We start from the raw sequence: 27,622 nt of genomic DNA, 5'->3' as shown, positions 1-27,622 counted from the left end.
ACTATTGTCAAGGAATGGCAAACATCTCAATTTGGCTGGGACACAGGTGAGGGGCAACGATAGGAAAAAAGAAAATGAATTTAGGTGTGGACAAACAATGAAAGGTTCTCAACACCAACAGTAAGGAACTGGGCTTTTTTCAGCAAAATAATTAGGGAGTAACAGCAATAGAGATTTCAAGTACAGATTCCAGAGATATTACGGAGGTAGAACATAGAATTTGACAACAGAATGAAAGCTAAGTGGATGAAAGAAAAATTAAAGATGATGCAAAAGTGGAATTCAGGTAAGAACTGAAAGGACTTGAGAGCTTTCGGCTAAAGAACTTTCAAAATCTACACTGATTTGTTTATGTCTAGAGAATTTTGAAAGTAAGACCAAGATACTTGACTGATACAAATTTTATTTTTCATGCTAAAATGTTTACAAATTTTATTTTGTCATACACAATTACAAGAGCAACAGTTACAAGTAATTAAAAAAATAGCATTTGGGGGCATTTCTATTCCTTTTACTAATATAAGCATGTTTTGTTACATGAACAGCAACAATAATTACAATTACAGAACTGCTCAACTTGGAAATTTAGTGTGTTATGATGGAGGCTAACACATGATTAGCAAAGAGTAAGTGCCCAAACATAGTCTTTCATTCTGTATTATTCTTTATTCCACAATTAAAATCATGGATTGGACTCTACCCATCAATGCCATCATTCAAATATGTGACCGATCAGATCAAGTATGCATTTTAAATCCTTTTCCAAAATCTTACTTTAGTTCTACAAGAAAATATACAACAAAACACAAGGAATAGCCTGCTGATGTTTTACACCTAAAACAAACCATTACATAATGAAATTATGCATCTTTTGCAACTTTGCATTTGTTCCATCTCACACAATAATTAAATGATGATCAGTACTTACAGCACTGAGAATCACCTGACCACAGCTGACACAGTATCTCCCAGACTTCTAGTTCCTAAAATTCTGGGGGAAGTGGGATCATTTGAACAGTAATAGTCTACATGGTAGTAATATTACCTCTTGGCCATTGGCCCAATACTAATCCTTTTTGTTTTTTAGTATACAAAATACGCTGAAAACATTTCTCTTAAACACATTTCAATTAATGTAATTAAACAGAAGGCAACAATTTCCTTCTAGAAGAGCTATTTGCTATGAAAAACTTGCCAAATATTTGTTAAATTAATTCGTGGAGTATTTTTAGGGTCAATATATTTTTAATTTAGAGCCTGTGCTAAACATGTGTAAAAAGGACTACAAACATAATCACACTAGTTTTTTTTAAAAAATGGAAATTACCATTTTCATCCCTATAGTAATTTTATAAATATATCACTGGCTTTTATCCAAAGTAAGGATAAATTTCAAAAAATCCACTGTGAAATTTACATTCTCACTAAGCACAAAAATACACAAATATTAGTTCTAATCAGAAATTTCAGCTAAGTGAAAATTTTTACTTTTAAGTAAGTAGATCTGGGATATAGAAGTAAAATTTTTGATTGAAGCACATCACAAATATATTGTTTTCATGTAAAAATAAATTTTTTAAAGAAATAATGTTTAACAGTCTTTTAACCGCATCTTAAACATATATTTTCCTTAAGTCTCAGATAAACATCTCATTTAAAATCTGATTTTACAAAAAAGAGAAATAAAACTTAATTATTCTTAGATGTATTTGAGCCAAGTAGTTACTGCTTCCAGTATTATGACCTAAAAATCATGACACTATGGTAAGTAACCGTGGTTTGCAACCTAATACCCTGAAATTCAATTCACAATGCTTACCAAAGAAGTCTGATGTGTATTTGTAAATTTAAAATTTTGTATCTTTTAAAAAGAAAAATACTGTATAACAGATTAAGTATGAATTTTAAAAACTTTAAAATTCATTGGTAAACCATTTTTATCATACCAAAGATCTACAAAATAAAGTATCCTAATAGTATTTTTGAAAATACTATCAAAAACCTCAAAATCTTATATATCAAGTGCAACAACTAATAAAATTTTACCAACAAAACATTTTCAAACGCTGGAAAGAAAATACGCTAATTGTAAGAGCAATGATGTTTGAGTCAATCAGACATGTTTTGAATCTCAAATCTGCCCCTTCCAAAGCTTATGCATATTTCTTCTCTAGAAGTGGACCTCCTCAGATAAAAAAATGGGGGGCATTGTCAGTATCTACTTTAGAGGGCTCTTCTGAATAATAATCAGATAATGCACGCACGTAAGAGATTACTACAGTATCTGACACATTAACAAATATTAGTTATACTAACAGTGACTTACTTTGGGGTCAAGCACCTAACAAACTATTTCCTTAAATAGAATCATTATAAAGAATTATTTAAGAATTTTTTTAAAATTGGTAATAGAAGACAGGTGGGGACATGCCCTGCAACAAAACACCCCCAGAATTATATTGCAATAATGATACTTTCATTGTGTTTTGGCAATCACTTTCCCTCCATGTTAACACTGTACTGGATAGATCAATTCCAAACTACAATTCAGAAGATCTAAATTTTATTTTGTCATGAACTCTTACAGAAAATAATGATCTCACTGGCCTAAACAAAAACACAGAAAAACTGCTCACAAATAAAACCACAGTCATTTACATGTTATGTACTATAGTAAAGATGGTTATTTAGCAATTTCAAGCAATTTAGCTGGTATCTAATATTTTCACACTGTTCTTATTTCAAATCTCAAATACATTAATCTCTATTTATAAACAGCCTCCTTTGACAACCTATCAGCCATACCTTTATTGGAATGATCAAAGAGTATAAATTTTAATAGAAGAAATCAGCTATCGATTATGCTATACCAAAATATTGTACAAGTGCTCATTTTTCATTAGGAATATTTCAGGTACCAAGTTAAAGGTACCCACATCTTAGTCCATCTGTATTATTTTGATTGTCACTATTAACTGAGTGTTTTCTCTGAGTTTTAATCATACTAACCTGAGTCAACAGGGCTTCCTAATGGACTCTATTTTATTTACTTATTTATTTTTTAAATGACAGAGCACATACACAAACCGAAAAATGAGATCTGGCCCCAATAAAACTATTTACTAAGTATGTGATCTTCCCCAAGTCCCTTCACTTCTCCACGCCTCTCCTTCCTCTTCTAAAATATATGAAAGAGCTCCAGAGAAGAGCACAGTGTCTGATACACAGAACATCAACACACAGACATCTGTGATACAGAATAGATCTGCTTACAATGACCAGTCTAGTACAAGGGTAATTTAAGGGAAAATGATTCTTGAGAGTTTTGGAAAAAAATATAACATCTTTACCGTATCCTTTGAAGAAGATCTGAGAGCAGTTTTAAAAAATGTATCGAGATCTACCCTATCACTATATAAGAAAAAATTCCCTGGGCAATGCTTCTTCATTCTTCCCTGTGTGTGTGTTTAACAGCTGTAATTCTGTTTCACCTGAATGTGTTTTGGTAATTTTATTAATTTACAGCCTGCTCTGTTCCAGGCTTATTCTGGCAAGTTACTTCAATGTTTGTTTCTGAAAGCAGTCACAGGTGATCCTTTTCTCCTCTACTATTGGTTTTCATGTATTTTAAATTCTAGGTTTTTCTACCTTTATTTCATGGAAAGTAGGTAAAATAAAGAGTTTTTAGTTTAAAACATGAAGAAAAAATATTGAAAACTAAGTCACTAAAAGCAAATGTTCCCTCACTTGGTCTCTTCAGCAGACTCTATGCATGCACTCTAAAAGGATACCAGAACCACAAATCAACAGAAAAATCCATTTAATTTACACTACATACTTTCCCAAGGTTAAAAGATACAGAACAGAAAAATAAATCAGGACTGATTTCTGAGGAGGCATTATCTGAAGGATGAGTTTGAAAAAATGGTGATTTTGAAGTAAATGGGACATGAGGGCAAGGAGAGAACACAACAGAATGATAAAAATTTTTCAAATATCTTATGATTTTACACAAAGTCACTGAAATACTCTTATCTCCAGGTAGACAGGTGACTAGTCAGGTGTACAGAAAGACTCGGAAGCCTAAAATAAATGACTGTTAAAGTCACAGGATTAGAAATTTTGAGGCAAAAGAGGATCCAGATAATACTCATTAAAAGATGTCAAAAGACAGAGAATGAGGGAAAATGAGAATGATTTGAAAAATAACAAATAGAATCAATATATGAGGGAAGTATGCAGTTTCAAGGAAAATGGGAGTAATCAAAAAACACATTAAGACTGGGTTTGACTAGTGAGTCTGTACAGATGTGATGGGGTGACTTTAATAGCAAAGATGGATCAGTTAGCAATGGATTGAGGTAAGACAAGCAGTTAAAAAAAGTTTGTGCATTCCACCCATTTAAACTGTTCACTCAGGAAAACGTGGAGAAAATGATATGAAAGCTAAGGGGACACCTGAGTGTTTCAAGGCAGAAGAGAGGCTTCATTTGCTCCAAATAGTTAAACAAAGCTTGTGTGTTACAGCTGAGAGTCCGACTGATAAATAGTATGTTTCAGACCTAAGTTAGGCACTTTGGGGGAGGTGGAACCTGACTTCTGTCTCGAGGGAACAGAAAGAAATTAATCTTAAGCCACTTATTATTTATTTATTTATTTATTTTTTTGGTATCACAGTCGGCCCCCACCCTCAGTGGAATTTATTTACAAGGTAATCAGAATTTGTCAAGTGAAAAGGCAAGAAGCCTGAATGGAAAATATATGGTATTGAAAATATAAAACAAAAATAAAGCAAAGTGAAAAAAGTCAATAATTTACACTTGGAAACAATTTTAAATAAAATCCAAACAAAAAAATGGAAAATTTTGAAATATAACTGTAACAGGCATGGTATCCATGTGATGTGCAAAGTGACTAAATTTTTAAAAAGGATAATATAGGTTTTATTTTGATATAGCCACCATTATTTAATGACAAGATTTCTTGGATAACTTCTACCAAAGACGTGATTTCCTCCTTAAAACAGGCATAAAATGGATGACGGGAGTGACTCGGGTACCTAGGAGTTGTGAAAAGTGTGTCCAAAACTTGTTAATTTGAAAAGCAACATTAAAAAAAAGTGGAGCATCAAAATACTTTATTTCAAAACTACTTTATGCCTAATCCCATATGTAACTGGAACCATATTCATATTCTATAAGTTTCTGAATTTCATTTTCCCACTTTATTTTTATGAGCAACTTACTTCATTTTGAATCTGTACTTTATGACATTTATTAAAGCTGTATAAAAGCCATGCACAGTTTATTTACAGTATTGTACATTAACTATGTTTGAAGACCACACAAAAATTTCACAAAACTTACTCATATGGAAAGACATGTGAAACGGGGCTTTAAAAAATTTTAGGTGCAGAATTTTGCAAAGATTATTTTGGTTTCTAGTGTTATGCAAGCATTAGCTTGAAATAAGATCGACAAAAACATGCAAATGAGTAGAATTTCAACAAATGAAAAACTACAAATGTTTTAGCTAAAAGCTAAAATATCTTGAAATACTACTATGTAGCAATGGCAATTTATAAAACAGAAAAAAAGGTTATTTTTTAAAAGTCATGAATAATAGGCTCTCAGTAATATTCTATAAAAACATTCAGAAATAAAGTTTCTCAAATTCTGTTCATCATCAAAATTATGTTTCCAGTAGTGGCTGAAGCTTGAATTGTAAATAATTATTTACTGTCCAACATGGGAAGTCTCAATGTCCCCCTCTGGGGAGAGGGGGAGAAGAAAATCAATCGGCAAATTTAGATTCAAGTAAAAGATCCTGGTACAGATATCATGAACACAGAGTAGAATGTTGCAATAATGTACAAGTCCACATACTTTTAACTGTACCCCTAAAATGAAGTGTAAACTTTAGGTTTGTTCAATTTAAGATCTCCTATCAGGAAGTAAGTACCTCATCCTTCAGAGTTCAGGAAAATTTTAATAGGGATTTCTTCTTTTCCAGTGGCATCTGTTTTAGTTTTTACTGTTGTGGCTGAAGTACATTTAGATACTCAGATTGCCCCAACTGGTAAGTTGTGTTCCTTCCACAATCAACGTATTGGTACCTCTCCTGGGATATCTGTTCAGAGTGCCCAAAGTATGTTGTTGTCACAGTAACTCTAAAAAAGAAAACAACGACAACATTAAAACTCAAATGGGGAGAAACATTCAACAGTTAAATATAAAAAAGTTTTGTAAAGTGTAAAGTAAGATTTACATCTCATGTTGCTTTTGTAAAGTGGATGCTGAGCTCTGTTCAGGAGAGCTCTGTTCTCCTCTCTAGTCCAACCCCTTCCACTTTCCAGCATTCTTGTAAGATCCAGATTTCACCGCTGAGTAGCCATCCTTCACTGCTTCTCTGAGCTCCCCATTTCCTCATTCATAAAGTGGAATGGTATTTACTTAACTCATAGCACTTTTGTAGGGCTTAAAACCAACTGAACTGGTATTTGTAAAGGTGCTGTGTATGCTCTAAGCCAATGTTCTAATCTAAAGTTTAACAAAGAAATATCTCAAAAAAGATTGATACTTACTGCATCATGAGTACTATGTTATGCACTTTGATGGATATCAGTGTACAGAAATCACTGTTAAAAAGAAAAAACAATGTGAATAAATGCAAGCTATGATATTACAAATTTAAAATAATTTAATTATGATTCTTCCCATGTTACAGCTAATAGAGATTCTATAAAGATATAAAGTGGGGCACCTAGGTGGCTCAGCTGGCTAAGCATCTGATTTGATTTTGGCTGAGGTCATTATCTCAGGGTCCTGGGATGGAGCCCAGAGTCAGGCTCCCTGGTCAGGGGGCAGTCTGCTTGTCTCCCTCTCCCTCTTCCCCCACCCCAGCTTGTGCATGCGCTGTCTCTCTTTCTAAAATAAATAAATAAATCTAAAAAAGAAGATATAAGTAAGGATATTCTAGACGTGCTTTCCTACTACAGCAGTTGTAAAGTTGTTTAACATAGGCTACAAATTATTACTTTTTATTCACCTTTTGAAATTTTAGTAAAGTCTGTTAGTTACTCAGAAATTCTGTTAGCCTGATATCAAATGATGATAAAAATGTATCTTTTTTTTTAACTTAACGACAGTCAATAATCAGACCCAACTGAAAAGCTTCAGAACTTCAAACCAATGAGAGTATTATAAATTACTAGCACTTTTAGTTTTCCTATACTAAAAAGTCAACACATGCTAAAATGTATGAGAATATGGTTCTCATAGTAAATAAAAGGTGACATGGTATATCTGATCTTTATTCTGAAAAATAAGTAAAAAGCAAATATTAAGTATATAGGTACAGATAATGTACATAAGTATGATGTATGTTGACAGGGGAGAAGAGAAAGAGAAGATCAGAGAGAGGCCGCAAGTATTCCAAATGTGGTTTCTTGACTGCTAAGATTGCAGGTATTTCAAAAGATACCCATATGCTTTATTCTTCATACTTTATAATTTAATGAGAAAAATTATTAAAAATCAAAACTTACTACATATAACTCATTTCCTCTGCTATGATAGTAGGTACTGTATAATCAATCTGAAAGGCAAAAATGAAAATAAGCCAACTGGAAAAACGACCAAAGCATCAAATATTTCAGACACCTTTCACAACTTCAGAGTTTAGAAATCTTTCCCTTTGCAAGGTTGATTCTAAGACTTTCTCTTATACATGGAAGGGACACATGTCAAGGTCAAGTTTCTGAGGAAATCCTCCCCCTCCCTCAAGTTAATACAGTAGACAAAGTCAAGACTCATGAACTCCTCCGAAGTATTTCATGATGGAAGCTTACTTGTTTCATATCCAGGGGGCCAATATTGGTTATGTTGTTTAAGCGTGCCTTTCCGATAACTGTTTTTGAAAACTGAACTTGTGCAGTGATGTTTTCAACTTCAACAGAATAATAGTTATTGTTTGTTATATTTAGTGTGTTCTGCAAAAGAAAGAAGACAGAAAATGTATAAGCATAACAAATATGTATTCAAAATTAATTTTAAAAAATGACTTCAAAAAAAAGACTTCAGCTGTGGCCATGATTCAGTTATTAGGAGGAAAAAAAGAATTGCCAAAAGTAACATAGGACATTAAATGAACTGATTATTCGGCTTTATGAGGAGTACTATGTATATAATATGCTGATAATAAACACAGAATTAAAAAAAATAGGCCCAGAAAATGTACATTATAGGAATATAGAAATATCAATGTTAGAAAATGTATTTGTGGTCTTAGTAAAAGTTCTATAAAAATAATTTTTAAATTTCATCTAAATTTTTGCTAAATGTTTATAGATGTCTGTGAAGTAAGCTACTTCCCATTCTATTAAATACAAAGATAACCAAAGAAATTGGTTATTTTAACTTATGTGTAAGTAGTGATTTCCACTGGGTCACTGTGGAGAAGAAAGGGATAGATTCAAGTCTGTTGGAAAGAAATGGAGCTACATCGTTTCTATACTTAATAGCTGGGGCAACTTCTGTAATTCCAATTCATGATTATCTCATATTATTTTAGAAAACTGCCCATGAAGAAAAAAATGTTAAATCAAGAAACAACAGATAATGCATAAAACATGTGAAGCAGTCACCATGAAAGAAAATCAATAGGAACTAAATGATAAATCTTAAAATACTCGTAAGGCAGACTGCAACGGTTACCATCTATACAAAGAGTCCTTACAAATTGAGAAGAAAAAGATAAAGTCTTAAAAAAATATATATATATAACCAAGAAACACTTAAAAATTCTCAAGTTCATTTGTAGTTGGGGAAAAGTTGATTTTAGTACAAAAGGAATATTGCTTTATATTCATTAAACTAGTAAAACTTATAGAAAGCAACAAATTCTATTCCTGGCAGGGATATGAGCAAAACGGTCTATTTTTACATTCCTGGAAAACATGTGAAGCCTTCCAGTCATTCTGATAGGGTTCTAGCAATATCCATTAATATAAAAATAATGTATATCTCCTGTGACCTAGCAATCCTACTTGAGCATTTTATTCTAAAGAAATAACATTGGGATGCTAATGACAGTAGTGGCAAAAACAAAAAAAAAAGACTGAAAATAAAGCAAATGCCCATCTACAAAAATAATGACTGAACAGTATTAAATCATTACATGGAATATTATGCAGCCCTTTAAAAAGAACAGATTAACTCTAAGCCAGAAAATTAGGAGATTTCTACAAGGTATTAACAAGTGAGAAAACCAAGATGCATTAAATATGTACAAAATAGTATTCTTTTGAAAATAAATATTAAGAAAAGCTAAACATGGGAACTTATAAATTAATATGAATATGAAGAAAGATGGAAAAATGCAACTATAGGGTAAATGGAAAGAAGAGAGAAAACAGTCTCAGTAAAAAGGATAAAAAATATGTCAGCAATCAGTGATTTTATGTTCACATTTATGCATTAATTTATAGTTAGAGAATTTTTAAAATTCCATAATGTAGTAAAAATAGCCTTTATCTAAATACATAAAAATTTTCATCTACTTAGCTCTTAATACCCATGTCAATTTAATTTCTAGATACTATAGGAAAGGGATTGTTAATTTGATGTCAATGGACCTTCCAATACAGGCCAAAGAATGGGATTCAGAAGAATCTTGGAATCTTTTGTACATGCAAAATAACATTGGTATGTGTCTTTCTCTGAAGTGCCCATAGCTTTCATCAGAGTATTAAAGAGATCAATGATGCAAAACTGGATGAAAACATACTTGTAAGAATTAGAAAAAGATGTACCAAGGATTAGAAAGATAACAAAGATTAACATTAAGACAGACAAGAAAAATAAGACAGAAATTTTAGTACTATCACAGACATTTTGTTGCTGAGAGCAGTGAGAATCCACTTAATTTGTAAGTCAAGAGCCCACAATCATAAGCTTTTAAGTAATGATGATTTTTTTATCAAAGGCTTTAAATGATGTGTGATCTTTAGTTAGCAAATTTCTGTTTAGGAATCTATCCTATAGAAATAACCTGAAATGGAAACAAAATATAAGTAAAGATGTTTTCTGAATACTTGTAATAGTAAAATTAAACATCTATTAAGAAATGGTTGAGTAAATCGTAATACAGCCATATACAAGACTACATGAGGGCGCTTAATATGGGAAAATGTAATGAGATCTCACTTAAGGTAAAATGTACATGTGTATACACTTACACACGTGTATCCCTTATGTACATATGAAAATATTTTACTACATTTATCAATGTGTGTGTATACAAATGTATATATGCATTATCAGCAAATATATGTATACGTTATAGGTCCCAGATAGAAGTAAAAATATACTTCACAGTATTTTTCAAATGTATAATGATAATTTAATATATTCAGAAGCAGAAAGACAAAGACAAATGTTACTAAAAGAGTAAATAGTACTAATGCATATTACTCAATTTAAGAAACAAAAGAAATATCTTATAATTCCATTTTTCAAAATACTGATAGAGAACCCAAGGAAAACTCAACCTCTTATCTCACAATTATCCAGTCAAACTTAATAAACATGTTTATCTTATATAATAATGCTGTTTCTTATTTATTGTTCAGTCTTTCTCAGTTAAGTGTTAGTATCCCAAAAAGTGGGAATTCCTGAGTAATTACTGAAAATAAAACATGATATTTACATTTAAATAAACTGATATTTAAAAGGGAACATCACATGACTTTTATTTTTTATTATACATTTATAATATTTGATACTAAAACAAGTTTTGGAGATTGGCCAGAAAAAAATCTGGCCACTGTTTTAAACACTATTCAAAAAGAAAAATACATTCCTCATTCCAGATGGCTGTTAAAGTGAGAAAATACTCAATAATTCTCCAGTCATATGAAATTGATTTACAATTAGCATTGTGCTGTTTTATGCACATTTTTTCTGTAGTTTTTTTTTTTTAAAGCCCTTAGATTAACAACTTTTGGTGGTAAGCAATGAGAATAAATGGACCCATGGGAGTTCCTTTTTTCCTGTAATCAGTGAGTAATTCCACTTTAACATGCCATTTCCCTACCCTCCTGTCCCTCCAAGCCTCTCCCCTCAACTACAACTAGCTATCTGTACTTCCACCTCAAGCATATGAACCACTCCCGCAAGGAAAACCAACTAAAGTCCAGTATCACTCTTCCAAACAAACCACTGCCACACAGATGCACCCTGAGGCCTGAAACCATACATAATTGCTAACAGCATGACCAATACACATTTTCCTTTTTGATAATTCAGTGGTTTGCAAACCATGCTTCTTTTCAAACAAATGTTAACATGTAAACAGGCAGACCTTCTCTGAGGGTTTGTCTGTTGTTTTCAGGAGTGGGAAGGCTGTAGAATACTTTTAAAAAAGACTGTCCAGGAAAACACTGCAGATATTTTCCCACATACTAATTTATAAGAGAAATCAAACAGTCACTTGTACTTTAAACACCATAAAGGAAGTCTGTTAAAATGGCAAAAAATTTATTTCACCAAATACAAGGAAAAGAAAATGGTATATCTATCACATTTATAGAATCAACTATTTTTGCACTTTGCTAGGAATTAGTTGGAGTCAAATGTTGAAAGTAAACAGATTGTAAACGTGTTTTTTTTTTTTATGCCAGTACTTATTATTGCCATTATCAGCAGAACCAGAAAACGATAGAGAAGATCAATAGCAGACATACAGAAAGCAAACTGACCAGGGCCACATTTAATATTCTCTCAGAGGGACAAAGGTGTACTTAGTATCATAAAGGAATGTAGTCAAATATTTTTAATGTAAATTTGTACTTACCGTGATATTTAAATATACTGTACGCTTTTGAACATCATAACTGACGTATGCGGATTTTACGCCAATGTATTTCACGTCAATAGAGCGAGGGAAAAGGAAAAACACAGCCAATCCAGAAAGGAGCAGACAGACAAACACAGAAGCCATCACATACAGCTTTCTGAAAAGAAAAATGGAGTATTGAAATACATGTGCATCAAAAATTACATAATGAAACACTGAGAAGATATTTTCAACTTGAATTTTTCCCCAATACGCTAGCAGGAAAAGATGTATAATTTTACCAACCTTTTACATTATAAAAGTATTTAGTAGGGTTGGGTCTGGTCTATTAGGTGTTAAAATGTTCTCCTTAAAAGCTGTTATGTATCTTTTTGGAGTCTGGGACTTCAGGGTTATTGCAGAACATTTACTACAGTGTTTCTTAAACCAAGCTGTGCACTAGAATTAACTAAGCTGGGGAACTTTATAAAAACTGGATTTCAAGACTCCCTTCTCTCCCTTCTGAATTCACTAAAGCAGAATTTTCACATGTGGGTTTTGCCATTTTATAATTCCCTAAAGTGACTGCTCATCAGAACCTGTGAAACCCTTAAAAACATAATGACATAACCACATGCCTCATCAAGCCACACCAAGACTAAATCTCTCATCCCAAAGTACTTATGTACTCAGTTTTTAAAACAGTGTTTACATTAATCAACCCCGCTTTGATGATGTTGTTAAACTGTTTCTTTGAAATCAGGAAAGGGGTAGTATGCAGATATAAGACAAGAAAAAACAACTTTCCACGCCTTTGCTACTCTTCTAACTCCCCTTGAAATATATCTCTTCTATCTCTTGCTCTTTATTTCCAATCTCCAGAGATAAAAAATGCCTCTATCTTCAAGTTTACCCTCAAAATTAGGGTTTCAAAATACAATTTTCCTGGTTTTTCCAACAAGTAACTCTCAACTTAAAGCCCACAGCACCTCTGTTTCTTTCTTTCTAGGTCTTGCATGTCACTTATCTTTTCCTTATGCTCTAGTCATTCAAAAAATTCTCATTTTATCCTTTCTTCCATTCTCTCTTCCCCACCAACTCCCAAATTCCTTAATAGATATAAGCTTTGCATGCCCCACAGCGCTATTTTCAAGTGACTCTTGAAAATGTTTCATACATGTTTGAGTATATTGTCTAAGAAATGAGAACAAAACAGTTTATTAAAAAACAAAATAAAACAAAGATTCACTACATCACTACTACTAGGGCCATACTGTTGTCTTGAGTGAACAAAGAGAAGTTCCACTCACTCACTAGATTTCTTCCCAACCTGAGTAGGGTGGTGATCACTACCGGATTACATACTCTATAGTTTAAGCACATGTTTATATATCTACCATATACCAAAACACCTAAAAAGGTATTAAAAAAAAAAAAAAGAGTTCAAAAATCAGATTAAAAAAATCTGAATTTTGTTGATTTTATTATTTTAGTGTTTTTATTTTAATTACTTAACAGCCAGGTGAGCCCACCGTGATTTATGTAGGGCTTAGGGACTATAAATCAGCTCCAGTTGTTAATATATGATCAATGTTCTAAATTTACTCTGTACCCCAAGATTACGGCCATAACAATTATATCGAATCTTATGATATATGATTCATTTTATAAATGAATAATAATTTTTCACACAGTATTTCCTATCAATTGAAAAATTGGCTAGTTCACTGAAGAATATAGATCTCTACTACAAAATTCACCAATAATAATTCTTCTTATGATTCTAGGGACAGTAATCAAATTCCAGGAGCTACACTACTTATAAAGGTTATGTGGCTCATTTGGAGTTAAGTTACATTTCTACTTCTGCCATTTCCTGCTTACAACACTTTTAGGCAATTTACTTTTTTTCCTCCACTTTAAAATCTGCAGGTTTTGAGGACTGAATGATACAACTAAAGCTTGTAGACAAAAACAATCAGTAAATATAATTTCCTAACTACCTCATCACAACTCCCCCAATCTACAAATAATCAGTTGTTTATAAAATATTGTAATTTTTCTAAAACTTTATTGTTTTTTCATTGCATATCTGAAAGTCCCAAAAATTCTTAAAGGGCTTCCTATAGTTTTCAGATTTCTTTGCTTATTAACGGTGTCAACATCTGGACCTTAATATTTTCTCAAGCTTCATCTCTACCCCTTCCAACAGCACTGTGCACCTGAGGCATACACTGACTGCCAGCATGTCCTTGCACATGCTATTCCCTGTCTGAACTGCCCACTTCCACTTTCTGTTTTCTACTTTTCTAAGATTCAGCTAATGTTTCATCTTCTTTGGAACCTTCCTTAATTCCATAAAATAATTCTGATAGATACTACTCTGCTCTCATAGCACTCTGGAAAATACCTCTAACAGGTAAGAGAGAGATATTGTAATCACTTGCTTGTCTGTCTCCTCTACAAAATCGTAATTCCCTTTTACCAAAGATACCTTTGTTAAAGCTGTATCCCCAGGCCCTAACAGTGACTGAACACCTAGGTGCCTTCCATAGTATTTCGTAAAATATGGAAAATTTATTTTGTTCCCGCCCCCCACCTTTTTCAGGGCCTTCAATTACATATTTAGAGGCCACCTGAATTTGTCCCCATATTACTGATGGCCTGTTCATTTTTTTTTCAATCTTTTTTCTCTTCGTATTTCATTTTGGATACTTAGTATGGCTATGTCTTCAAATTAATTCCTCTTTTCTTCTGAAGTGTCTAATCTGCTGTTAATCTCATCCCATGTAGTTTTCATCTGAGATGTTTAGTTTTCATCTCTAAACATGCTACTTGGATCTTTTTAAAATATCTTCCATGTCTATCCTTAAGCTCTACCTTCTTGAAATTATGGGATAGAGTTAAGATAACTATTTTAACTATCCTTGTCTAATGCTTTCATCTATGTCATTTATTGGTCTGTTTCTATAAGTGATCTTTCTCCTCATTATAGGCTATATTTTTCATCCTCTTTCCATGCTTGGTAATTTTTTTTTTTTATTCATTTGAGAGAGAGAGTGACCGAACACAAGCAGATGGAGAGGCAGAGGCGGAGCGAGAAGCAGACTTCCCTCTGAGCTGGGGGCCCGACATGGGGCTCGATCCCAGCACCTGGAGATAGTGACCTGAGCCGAAGGCAGACACTTAAAACATCTGAGCCACCCAGGTGTCCCTCCATGCTTGGTAATTTTTAACTGGATATCAGACATTATTTTACCATGTTGAGTGCTGGATATTTTAGTATCCCTACATATATTCTTGAGCTTTGTATTGGGATACAGTTGAGTTTCTTGAAAAAAAATTTGAACCTTTCAAGGTTTGCTTTTAGGTTTTGTTAAGCATGCGCACTGCAGCTTTTAATCTACGGCTAATTTATTCTGTTACTTGGGAAATAATCTGAGTACTCTCCACACAATTCCCTATGGATTATGAGATTTTCCACAGTGATTGGTAGAAACTATCCCTGGCCGTAAGTGGGCTGAGGACTGTTCCCTCTGTTCTGTTTGGCAAGGTTCTTCCTTCAGCCTCAGGTACTTTCCTCACACATATACACTGATCAGTACTCAGCTAAATACTCAAGGAGTACCCAGTGTAGCTCTCTACCCTCTGGTACTCTGCCCTACTAACTCTGGTCTTGGCCTCCTAGATTCTCAGTACCATGTATCTCCTTAGTTTAGGGGGACTGCTAAGCTCTGCCTGGGTTCTTTCCATTGTGCTGTGGTCTGATATCTTTTCCTGGACAATAAGGTGGTACAATCATAGGGCTTACCTCATTTGTTTTCCTTTTCTCAGATATCACTGTCCTGTACTGCCTGATGTCCACTACCTAAAAATATTGTTTATCTGTCCAGTTTTTTAGTTGTTTTAGACAGAAAAATAAATCTAGTCCCTGTGATGATTCCATCTTGGTTGGAAGTAAAAAATAAAATTTGATTTTGTACTTTTATCCCTTTGTTTTTATGCTAAGAATCTTATTCCCTAATGGCATGAGTATATATTTATCTGCTTTTCATGTAAGTTTCAAAATCATACTAATATTACTCCGAACAATGCAGCTATTGAGTGCAGTTTAAACTTTTATTGTAGTTGTCTTTGTCATTTAGAACACATCTTACTAGACACTGACAGTCAAAATGAAATATTTTCAAGTCATGTAAAGTGATTCTTTCATCTGTGGTTATGCCACCAACTAGATATACAGTTGGAATCATTAGAATCATTTCTTTCAGTTTGTTTCAACTTTCAGGAATTGCTTTTTTTTTTTTTACTTCTGATTTCATCTTTTAAGTTCTATTTTAAAAAAATTACTTCTAAAGCCCAAACAATATAAATATTGTTTGTAAGACATCTCAGTTACTTACCTATTCCCTCTTCCAAGTCCCTCCCAAACTCTGAGAGTAATCATTTTATTAGTCTTTGGTTTATCAATCCACTGTTTCTCTCTCCTCTGTATGCATGTGTGTGTTTTCAGATAAAAATGTACTCTGGATATCAACTGTAGTAAAATACAGAGTTCTTCCTCGTTCCATTTTATCATCGTAGACATGTAGTGTAACTTACTCTACCAGAACCTTATCACTGGCCATTTACATTATTTCTAGTCCTTTGCGATTACAGACACTGGCACAGTGAATAACTTACACAAAAGCCACTTACTATATTTGACAATTATCCTTGGAATAAAATTTTCAAAGGAGAATTCCTGAGCCAAAGGGTAAATGTATATGTAATTTTTCTAGATAACGCCAAATACCCCTTCACTAACTTCACACTAACAAGGCATGAGTGTGCTCATTTCACATAGTACTGCCAACAAATTCACTGTCAAAATCTGGAGTTCTGGCTAATCTGATAGATAAGAAATGGTATTTCAATGTTGTTTTAATCTGTTTTTCTCTTATGAGCAAGACTGAACATCTCACATGTTTAAAGGGCATCTGTATTTCTTTCTTGTGGACTAGTTGTTCATAATATCTGTGATAATAATGTGCAGACATCACTTCCCAGTTTGCCATTTATATTCTGGCTTCAATTAAGGTCTTGTTTTCACCTTGTAAAAGTTAATCTAGGCCTTGTCAAATTAATCTTTTCTGTCCTCACTGGATTCTGAATTACATGTAGAAAAGTTTTTTCAGGGGCGCCTGGGTGGCTCAGTCGTTAAGGGTCTGCTTTCGGTTCAAGTCATGATCCCAGGGTCCTGGGATCGGGCCCCGCATTGGGCTCCCTGCCCAGTGGGAAGCCTGCTACTCCCTCTCCCACTCCCCCTGCTTGTGTTCCCTCTCTTTCTGTCTCTCTGTCAAATAAATACATAAAATATTAAAAAAAGTTTTTTCATCCTAGAATTTCATCCTAATTTCTTGAATATTCATAACCATCTACTACATATTTAGTAATAAAGGGTCAGATCAACTTTTTTCAAATCCTTTTCTTTCTATGAATATTTAAATATGCTGTTCTACTGGTTACTTGTATGGAGCACTGTGGTCAAGAAGCATGCCAATCTGATTTTCTGTCCCTTTTAAATTAATTGATCCTTCTGCCTGGGGTTTTTCAAAGGGTTTTCCTGTTTGTTTTTTTTTCTTTAACTAGGATAGGTAGAATGTTTTAAGATCATGGCATGTCTTTTCAATATGTAGGTTTCTGTCCTGTTTTACCTCAGGGAAGTGTTCTTGAACTGAATGTTTAGTATTTGTTCCATTTGATTCCTTTGATTTTTCTTCAGGGGCTTCAAAATTACATAGGTGTTCAATTTTCTTTGCTTGTGTTTATCTCACTTTTCATTAATTTGTGTGTTTTCATTTCCTCCTTTGTAACTTCTATTTCCTTTGCCATACTTTCCATGGTATCTATTTGCACTTGTTCTTCCAGTCTTGTCTTCATTTCTGATATTAGTTTTTTCTAATTCAGGAGTTCATAGTCTCTTTTCATGTCCTCATGTTGTTTGGTCATCTCATTTCTGAGGTTTTCAATTTCTGACTCCTGCAGTTCTTTCATAGCTTCTACAGTTTTAATTTCTTTACAACATTTATAATATCGTTACAGTTTTCATGTTTCTGATATGCTTCTATTAGCATTTTCAGTTCACTTTTTTTCACTGTCTTTGTATGATGCTTCATTGCAATACTTTTTTCTTGCTCATGTTTAAATGAGATGTTTTTGTACTTTTAATAGAAGCTTGCATTTTAGGGGATGAGGATAAGCCAGGGTGGCCTGCCTAGCTTCACTGCTCAAAACTTCACCTTCTATTGTAATACAAAATTTTCTTTTTTTTTTTTAAGATGGCCTATATGTATATATACTTATATAATTGTGAGATTCTCTCTCTAGTTTTTGAAACTTTTCTTCCCTTTTCCCTATTCTTTCCCTATACAAAATGGATTCAATCCCCAGCAGGCTTTTCCTTAGGAGATGTCTGTCCTTTTACAACAAGAGTTTCTGGTGAGTATTCCTAAGGTCTTTGAGGGATCCAGTGGTCTAGTTCCTTCTGATCTTAAGGGCCCGTAGTGGATCTCTGTGACCTTTTCTGTGCTCTCTCCAAGGTACAGCACACCAAGAGGCCTCCCATTTTGACAGGTTATCCAGAAATATTTGCTGGAAGTGCTCTGAGTGGGATCCTCTTCTTTTGGGGTAGCAGAGCATTTGATTTGTGTATCAGGGCTCTCAGGACCTTAAACAATTCTTTTTGTTTCCCTTCACAAATCCACACAGCTGCTAACATGTTTTGATCCTTGCTCCATTTTTATTCTGGGGTGAGTAGGAGAACCTTAACACCCATTTTTGATGAAAATGCTTCTGTTTCCTACTGCTATTCTAGGTTTGTCTGTTTTAGTAAATAGATTTGAGAAGATTCAGGTACTATGCTGCTTTGAGGACCTTACCCCAATCAGAAATCCTTTTTCTTTTTTTAAATGACACGAAGCATCAATGGCATAATTTAACAACCCGATAACTTTTATCATTTTAACAGAGTTTACTAGAGTGATTATATGTAATCTGAAAAGCAAAAAAATACCAAAAAAATTTGCCATTTTTCTTATCATCACTTACGTCCTTCTTGGCCTTAATCTCTGATCACTGTATGGAATCAATGCCACCAGCTGGTTTTCTTGCCCTAAAAATAAAAACAGGTTTAGGATTTTATTAACATAATCACTTAAAATATCGTGGCTTTCTATCAAAGTCTCGTTTAGAAGGACCAGAATACCATCTGGCTCTCATCTCATTCCTCTGGTAAATTGCTCAAAATCTCCAAAAATTACCTAGTAGACGCTGAGTTCCAAAACAAATAACGTATTTTTCATAGCTTGATGTCTAGCTATGAATACAAATAATACAACGAGAAAGAGTAATCTCTTTACTGAAAAAGATCTAAAAAGTCTCAGTTTTCAGAGGATCTGAATTTACCAAGACTATTTTCAACTGCATGTTTTCTGTTTAGATGCTCACTTGGTTATCTGGGTAAGAGCAGAAGAAATATTGCTACCTTTCTGTCCTGAAATCCTCTACACTATACTCCTTGAAAACCAAAATCAACACATAACAAGTCTAATGCTTCAAGAGCCCATACAAAATGAGGCTTCCACAACTCACTCAGGCCACACACTATCTGCAGTAAGTCAATTTAAAATCAATCCTTTACTTCTTGGGTTGGGCTATACCCATAACTTTAATGGATAAATAGATCTTTAATAAACCAATTTGTCAATCTTATCAGAACTTGGTTTTTTGTATTAACTCTTAAAGCACTACAGTCAAATTCTCTTTTAAAGCTTCCTATAATGCTTCCATTATTCCTCCCTGCTCCTTCTACAACTCCCCCCTCATTTACACTACCTCCCCACACCCACAATATGTTATGTATATATGTCTCTCTGTATGTACATGTATCCTGTCTTGTTTGGTGGTATTCATTTGACTAAACTACAATCGTGCTTAAAAGCAACCTTTTAGCTACTACGCTGATATCCATACAGCTAAATGTGGATACAGAAAAACATGCAACTATGCTCACTGGCCTCGTTTAGATCACTAAACTCAAGTGGCCTTTAATTATGTCAACCATCATACAATATTCCCTAGTTCACACACTCAATCTAAGTCTCCAAAATCACAATTTTATAACTTCAACTCTCACTTCAAATCCCCAATAGCTCCTTCCCTGTCCTCACTCTTAGCTCATGATGTGGCAAACAGAAAAGAATTTCCATAAGCTCCCACTACCACATCCACCCACCTGTTTCTGTGTCCATATACGCTACTTCCCTATTACAAAGCATAAAACTGCAGATTCTCCTCTCTAAGAACAGCCCCCTGCACTTGTGCCCTACATCTAAGAATTCCCCCATCTCCTACATTATCCTGTTTTTTTTTTCTCTATGGATTATTCTCATCAGCATACATATTATTCACTCCATCTTAAAAAAAAAAAATCCCTTTCCTGACCTCACAGCCCCCTCCACCTACCTTCTTTCTTCCTTAAATATACAGTTAAAACTCCTCAAAAAACCTATTTCCTCACTATATAACTTCACTCATACTATGTTCTCTTGATCCCACTCTGTACATGCTATACATGCTTACGCAACCTGCCAAGCTTTCTTTTAAAGGTCTCCAGTGGTCTCCATGTACATCACCAAATCCAACGGTCAGTTCTCAGTCCTCACATTACCTGATCTGTCGGTAGCATCTAACAGGTCCTTACTCTCTCCTACTTGGTACACTTTCTACATTTATTTCCAGGACACCAGAGACTAGAATTTCCTCCTTCTACTCTAGCTGCTTTTTCACTGTCTTTGCTAAATCTTTCTCATATCAATGACTTTGGAATGTCACGGTGCACCAGGGTTCAACACTAGGGTGTGTTTTTTTTTTCTATTCACACCGATAAGCTTGGTGCTCTCATCCAACTCAGCTTTAAATACCACCTATATTCTGATGACTCCAGCTGAGAGCTTGCACTTCAATTCGAGACACTTACTGTAACTACCTATTAAACATATCCACTTAGATGCCAAATATGCATCCCAAGACTTATATCTCTAAAATAGAGCTCCTGATTTCTCCCTGGACATACACAGTCAAGCCTTCTTTTCTCCATCCTAATAAAGTGCTACTCCATTCTTCCAGCTGTTCAGACAAAAATACCTTCGGAGTCACTGTGATTTCCTACTAACCACAATCCACTTCTAGACTCCCAAGAAAAGCCTATTGGCTATATCACAAAAACATATCCAGATTGCTAAAATAGTCCTTTTTTCCCTCCTCTGAGCCTGCACTAATCCCTTCACTTACAAAAATCCTTTCATTCTCTAATAGCTGCGTATCCCTGAAAAGATAAAACGATCACATTCAAAGGCCAACTCATAGATCAACTTCCCCAAACCAAGGCATTTCTTAGAAACTGGTATAAACTGGTCTTATCTTCTATTGTCACTTTGTCCTTCCCTCAAGGTTTCTCCAGGGTTATCTACCAACTTCAACCAAGCAGAAAATGAGAATAGCACAAAGTATTTTTATTATTTCTATTGTTTCCACTTCTACTGAAGTTTGTCTAGCCTACAAACAGCACATTAAGATTATTCCCTTCTAAATCTCCCTATGATATGCCACAAACTGATTTTTCCCCCTATGGCCCATCTTCATTTACAATCCGTCTTCATGTAGTTCCTCTTAAGAATTAACTAATGACTAGCTTCTTACTATTCTTTAGATAATGAATTGAAAATATTAGGTCACCAAATTACTTAAATTGTTCCCAATGACGAACATGTGATTATGACCTCTATTGATGCCAAATAGGTCTAAAAAATTTCAGTCAAGATATTGTGCATATCTGCTATTGCAGGTGGGAAAGAAAATACTAAAGGAAGACTGGTGGTTTTCATTACTGCTCTAGGAACATTAACATTTTTTTTTAAGTTTATATTTACTTCTTTGTCTCTTTAACTGAAGATAACTGATACATAGTTTTAACTTTAATTCTAAAAGACTTTTAAAACACAGAAGGTTGTGCTTAGATCTATGGGTTTTATATTATTTGTGTGAATGCCTGGAATTACTCTGTAACACATACCCCTAGGAATTCTTCCTGTTCCTTGACAAGTGGGACAAGTGACACTATCTCTTCCTGTAAATTCCACATAGGGAAACTGAGAGACGTCTCCACCTCTTCCATCTTCATTATGGACTTCATTATTAACCAGTCCATTCCTCATGTTTTCAGTTGATGTGACTCCATCATAAGCATCTTCTTTATTTGAATGCAAAGGCAAATGAGAAAAAGACTTTCCCATGTCTAAAGAAAAAGAAAAGTCTTAGGTAAACTTAAGGAAAAAAGTATACTCAAGAACATTACAGGATTTTTATACCAATCTAATATATAGAGCAAACTTCAAGGAACAGTCAAATTACTTTTTGATTAGAATTATATTTAATCAAAGTAATGTCTGAAACAAGGGAGCCAAGGGTCCAAAGTGTTTTTCTAACAAAATATTATAAAATGATGTATCAGACTTGTGATGAGAATGGACTTTCAAACATTAAAATTTGACAGAAGTCTACACTTTCTTAGGGTTCTCTGAAAATAAAATGGGCTTCACTTTTCTTACAATATTTTTTGTTTTATTCTATATTTAAACCAGTTAGTGCTAAAGGCTAAAGTTGGTTTAGGTAGATTATGATTACCTATTATATGTATCACCAGGTAAGTTTGAAAGAAGACTTCAACTACCTCCAGTTAGACCTCAGTCAGTACTTTCTAATTGAATTCTTTCTAGCCTATCTCTTTTTTTTGGGGGGGGGGTATTGTTTTTATTTTTTTTTAATTTTTTATTGTTATGTTAATCACCATATATTACATCATTAGTTTTTGATGCAGTGTTCCATGATTCATTGTTTGTTCATAACACCCAGTGCTCCATGCAGAACGTGCCCTCCTCAATACCCATCACCATAGCCTATCTCTTAACTCAGGCAAAAGACCCTGAGGGCAAAGCATCCTGTGAAGGGAAGAGAACGAGCCCCTCAAGCAATAAGGGGTCAGCAGGACTGATGCCAAGACAATGGTGGATCTGACCTTTACTGCCCACTTGCGTGTATCCATCCACCTTTGTCCCACATTTTCCTTATATAAACTCAGAAGTATTTTCCGCACTTTGGAAACAGTTTTTCTGAGACCTCAGTTCCCTGTCTTCACCATGGTGGCATCACTGAAATAAATTCCTTTCTTGTTTCGGCCACCACTCCTCTCCTCTGCTTTTGGATTTTGTCAGTGGTGAGTGGCTGACCCTGGTCTGTTTCTGACTCCTGGAGCCAGGTTCCCTTGGACTCCTAAGCCCTGGTTACAAGTTCAAAGTAGTATGTTTCAGCCTGTTAAAATTCATGCCCCTCTGTGATAAATAAAATCCACAATCCTTCTCATTCTCACATTTCTAGCCTTAACATTTAAACATTTACAACAAAAACAATTCAAAAACCAAACCCTGCACATTTTTTTCATTCAACAGTTGGCAGAGTTAAAATTATGAAATTAATATTCCAAGAGATTTAATATAATTCACCAATACAAAGCAGTAAAATTTAGAACATTTAAAAATTCTAGTATGATAGTATCAAAAATAACATGGGTAAAATTTAAATTTATATTTAATATAAATTTAAAACCAAGTAAGAATAAGTAGTAGTAGTACCTACACATACACCATACCTATACCAAAATAACCTCTGCAGGTGGGTAATGAAATAGTACTGCAGTTGAGTCATAAATTTTAAGGATGAAAAGGAACTTAAAAGTCATAATCCAACCTGCTGATAGTCTGTGGGAAAATTAATAAAGAGGGAAAGCAGAATTTAAAAATAAATTTCTTCTCTTCCTAAATTTGACCATGTATCTTTTATCAGTTCCTAAAAATGGATTATTATAGACATTCATACAAAGAGATAAGCATTTCTTTTAAAAATTCTCATTGAGGGACCCCTGGGTGGCTCAGCTGGTTAAGCGCCTGCCTTTGGCTCAGGTCATGATCCCAGGGTCCTGGGATCAAGTCTGACATCAGGCTCCTTGCTCCGCAGGGAGCCTCCTACTCCCCCTACTTGTGTGCTCATGCTATTTATTTTAATAAATGAAATCTTCAAAAAATTAAAAAAAAATTCTCAGTGATTTGAGTAAGGAAAACTGACAATAATTCAACTCACACTATAGTATGAAGAAAAGTTCACTTTTTAATGCTGGCATGCCATCCAAGTGTTGGGATCATTCAAACATAGTGTGTATACAGAATAAAAAAAAATCATACAACTAGTAGACAAATAGAAAAGTGTAGAATGATGAAGATGCTTATTTTCACAATTTTACTATTAAAAAATCTACATACACACTGTCCATGTGAGTTTAAAAACTTAAAAACAAATGATTCTGTAACTTCCACAAATGCACTACCTTCTCTTGGTTTGTCTAATGACATTAAATCCAAGCCAAACCAACATTTGCCAGTCACAGGTCGTTCAGGGGTGAATTAACATCACTGTCCCCACACACTGCCCTATGAGCAATATCAGTTGAACAGGGGCTGGGGGCCTCAGTATTGTGGCCACAGAAGCATCCCTTCTGGGATCTCAGTTAACGAGGAGTGTAGAGTGTAAAGTGCATCCCACTAGACTGCTTCGGTGGGGGGTGAGGGTAGGCACAGAAGGCAGGATCAAGATCAAGTGGCTCTCAGTCTGGTCCTGTTTTCTGTCTGTATCTAACAGTTGTCTTGATGAGTCGGCCTCTGACAGGTGTTTGTTTCAGCAAGGCTAAATGACAAGCACCAGACTTGTGGCAGGTACTTCGTATCCCACCCTCCCTACTGGATTTTCCTCACAGTGAAGAAATATTTAGCCACTTTTATTCCTGGAGACTCGCTCGTTTGTTTATGAAGAAGTGCTACGCCCCCTTCTCTTCCCTGTATTCAATGTTTTTATCACAATCTCTTACTGAAAACCCAACATGGATCTAAGACAGCAAGGAGAGATTTAAAAAAAAGTACAGCACTTCAAAACGGGTCATTATCTTCTGTGATAACGAAGGAAGCCCGCATCTTTCATAAGCTACATAAACAAAACTCAGTAGGCACACAGCCTACTCTGGAAAGGTTAAAGGTTAAGATCAAGGCAACCATGCAAGAAAACTCAAGAACAGCAAAACCAGGGGCCAGCTGGCCACAGAAGGTGTGGGGGCCTGTAATCAACCCTATGCTCCGGGCTTGAGCCAAAGCCTGGAGCCCCCTAGACGGGAGGCTGGGCCCTGTATGAGGTGCCACAACACCGCCATCGCCCAACCCTGAGCGTCTCCTCGGTCCCCGGGCTGGCCCGGCTCCCCTGCGGCCTCTCCTCCTCTACCTCTCCGTCCCTCTCGGCTCTTACCAGGGCGCCACCGCTCAGCTCCACTCCGAAAAAGGAACCGAGGGGCTGCGCGTCCGGGGTCGCTCACCGACACGCGGGGCGCTGCGCAGTCCCGAGCTGCTCCGGCGCGCACAGGCCGGAGGACAGGGTCACGGGGTCTGCAGTCCCGATCGCTGAGGCTGGAACTACAGGCCTACAAGCGCCGGGGCGCCGCGGATTCGGAGGTGGGGGGGAAGGGCGGCGGAACGACGGCATCAGCTGAGGCCTAGGCGCCGCTGCAACCTGCATCCGCACCTGCGCAGAACGCTTTCATAGGAGGTGTACGACCCAGGAGCGTGCACTACGCATGCGTCCTTTCTCCGCTTTGCTAAAGACCGGAAGCGGAGCGGCTGTGTTTGTGCCCTCCGCATTTGTTACCTTGGTCTCCCAAGACTTAAAGGTAAAAGTCGGCCGCCCTAGCCTTGGAAAATTTAAAAATAATAGTACCACTTCCCCCCCCCCCCCCCATCAGGCCTTTTCCTTTTGCAAAAGGGGAAAAAAAAACTTATCTGCCTCAACCCTCAGCTGAGCAGCCTTCTAGTTCACGCTTTAAGAGTTGTTGGTCACACTCGCGACGCTGGGTGTAGGATAAACTGGTTGGTAGATGCGCGTTTGGCAGCCGAAAAGTCACATTATTTAAAATTTAGAACCTCTTGCCCGGTAGAAAGAAATTAAGCGCAGTGGGAGCCCTGTTTGGGGGTTTTGTTTTGGTTTGGTTTTACTTGTTTTTGCACATGGGTCACCATCCTCCACCCAGGCCTGTCCCCTTAATTCAGAGGTTACAGCAGTATGAAATCCCATCTCAAATTCCTGCAGAGAATTTAAAGCACAGTCACAGTATACATAATAACCAAGGAAGGAAGTAATAGTATTTTATTTCTCTTCTGGCAGGATCGGTGTGTGGCTGGTGGAATATGAAGATATGTAAAAGTAAGAAATACAAGTCAACATAATATACAAGTTAGTTATATCCACATGTGAGATAATAAGCCTTCTCACACACTGTTGGCGAGAATGTAATCTCATAACTTTCTGACAATTAGGCAAAATTTTTGGCACACCTGGCTGGCTTAGTTGGAGCAGTGTGGGACTCTTGGTCTCAGGGTCCTGAGTTCCAGTGCCACCTTGGGTGTAGAGATTACTAAAAATAAATAAACCTAAAAAAATGTATTAAATATTTTAATTTTCTCATCCTTTAGCCCAGCAATCTCGCCCTTTGGAATTTATCCTAAAGCTAATGAGAACACAAAATGTTTTTGTATGAAGTGTGTTCATTTAACCTAAATGTCCACATTGGGACATTGATGAAATCATTTTCAGCACCTCGTTTAGACAAATCTTCCAAAGGTGGGGGAAGAGGGGAGGGGATGGCATCTTCCACTAACATTGTTTGAATTTTCAAAATAAATAGCTTGGCTACAACAAATCAGAATCTTGGGGACCCCCCCCAGTGGAAAAGAGATACACAACAGTATTTTGTAAACATTTTTCAGAGGGTTCACAGATTTTTCTTTTAAGTCTGTCCTTTAAGACCGGAGTAAAAATCCTGGCTGTAGAATAATTAAGGACTAATGTGGCAAGAAAATGGGTTATAAAACCCAATTAGATAAAGATGGCTGTATTTAGACCTAAAGCAGTACAAAAATGGTGTTATATCTGCTAGCCATTATTTCTCCTTGTTTTCTAAAGTGGCTTTGGAAAATGACAATTAGGAATTAGAGATACAGAGGCAGGATTCAATTGTATAGCAGTACTAGGTGACCCCACATTTCTTTTCAGAAAACTGAACAGATTCATCCTCTTTTTACAGTTTTAAAAATTTCCTCTGTCCAAAAAGTACTGTCATTATTTTAACATTTAAAGGAATGGGTTTTAATTTTCATTTATGAAATGGGACACCCATGATTCTGGCTATAGGGGTTCTTCAGAGTTGCTTTGGTGGCCACCAAGGTGAGGAATAGTGGAAAGCTGTCCAAGTAGATTTGGTGTTTATGGATTGTCATTGTAAAAGATACAAATGCCCTAACCATGTAAGTAATCTTCTAATACAGTGAATTTCATGTAAGAATGAATGAATAAAAATGAAATTACTTAAACATTTAAAGTTTTAGGTCTTAAAGGGAGCTCCTATATAGAACTCATCACTTCTACATCTAGTATTCCCTGACCTCAAAATGTTTTTAAAAATCTAGTTAGAGCCTGTAGTTAAAGTTGTATTTTCTCATTGCATATTAAATCTGAAGTAGGAATTGGAAGAAGATGAGAAACTGAAAATACCTGAGCAGAGATTCCACGTGTTACTCCCTATGATGAAGGATAGTTGCAA

General features: G+C 35.3%; 1 protein-coding gene across 1 annotated transcript; it reads right to left on the bottom strand.

The window, feature by feature from the left end:
* Positions 1-386: 386 nt before the first annotated feature.
* Positions 387-25,569, bottom strand: TMEM106B (transmembrane protein 106B). Its single transcript, XM_025872967.2, has 8 exons — positions 25,279-25,569; positions 21,950-22,171; positions 18,925-18,988; positions 11,854-12,013; positions 7,850-7,990; positions 7,547-7,596; positions 6,584-6,637; positions 387-6,169 (listed from the first exon to the last, which is right to left on the bottom strand). Exons 2-8 carry the CDS (start codon positions 22,167-22,169, stop codon positions 6,031-6,033), a joined length of 828 nt encoding a protein of 275 aa, XP_025728752.1. The 5' UTR covers positions 22,170-22,171; positions 25,279-25,569; the 3' UTR covers positions 387-6,030.
* Between the last annotated feature and the right edge of the window lie 2,053 nt (positions 25,570-27,622).

Source organism: Callorhinus ursinus, unplaced genomic scaffold (genome assembly GCF_003265705.2).
Source record: "Callorhinus ursinus isolate GAN/ISIS: 27379988/994484 unplaced genomic scaffold, GSC_fseal_2.0 scaffold12, whole genome shotgun sequence".
Taxonomy (NCBI): domain Eukaryota; kingdom Metazoa; phylum Chordata; class Mammalia; order Carnivora; family Otariidae; genus Callorhinus; species Callorhinus ursinus.
This window is presented reverse-complemented; position numbering and strand designations above follow the sequence as displayed.

Coding starts and splice junctions, on each gene's coding strand:
- TMEM106B (XM_025872967.2), bottom strand. CDS start 22,169: ATGGGAAAGTCTTTTTCTCATTTGCCTTTGCATTCAAATAAAGAAGAT. Junction 18,989..21,949: donor AACAGGAAGAATTCCTAGGG/GTATGTGTTACA, acceptor TTTTATTTTTAG/GGCAAGAAAACCAGCTGGTG. Junction 6,638..7,546: donor GAGGAAATGAGTTATATGTA/GTAAGTTTTGAT, acceptor TCTTTTTAACAG/TGATTTCTGTACACTGATAT.